Source organism: Passer montanus, unplaced genomic scaffold, assembly GCF_014805655.1.
Source record: "Passer montanus isolate IOZ18808 unplaced genomic scaffold, ASM1480565v1 scaffold12383, whole genome shotgun sequence".
NCBI classification, from domain to species: Eukaryota; Metazoa; Chordata; class Aves; order Passeriformes; family Passeridae; genus Passer; species Passer montanus.
The window spans coordinates 1-278 of record NW_024359149.1 but is presented as its reverse complement, the minus strand read 5'-3'; the positions used below and the strand labels follow the sequence as shown (position 1 = coordinate 278).

General features: G+C 72.3%; 1 protein-coding gene across 1 annotated transcript; it reads right to left on the bottom strand.

Moving 5' to 3' along the window:
* Positions 1 to 3: 3 nt before the first annotated feature.
* LOC120497209 (leucine-rich repeat-containing protein 4B-like) lies at positions 4 to 274 on the bottom strand (the record flags this gene model as incomplete). Its single annotated transcript, XM_039698410.1, has 1 exon — positions 4 to 274. A coding segment is annotated over one exon (271 nt), but the record flags the coding sequence as incomplete, so codon positions are not given.
* Positions 275 to 278: the final 4 nt, after the last annotated feature.

Here is a 278-nt window from a genome sequence, read left to right as displayed (position 1 = left end):
CGCCTCCGCCCCCGGCGGGGCCGCCGGCCAGCTCGTCCTCGACGTTGACGATCTCCACGGCGCGCGCGGGGCCGCCGCGGTGCTTGTGGCGCTGGTGCTGCTTGCGGAGCTTGTAGAAGGCCACCAGCATGACGGCGGCCATGAAGGTGATGGCCACGAAGCAGCCGATGATGATCTTGGTGGTCTTCAAGACGTCGTCCAGGTCCTGGAGGCCGCCCCCGGCCGCCGCGCCGGCCGCCGCCGCCGTGATGGGCACGGTGAAGGGTTTGCCGGTGGCG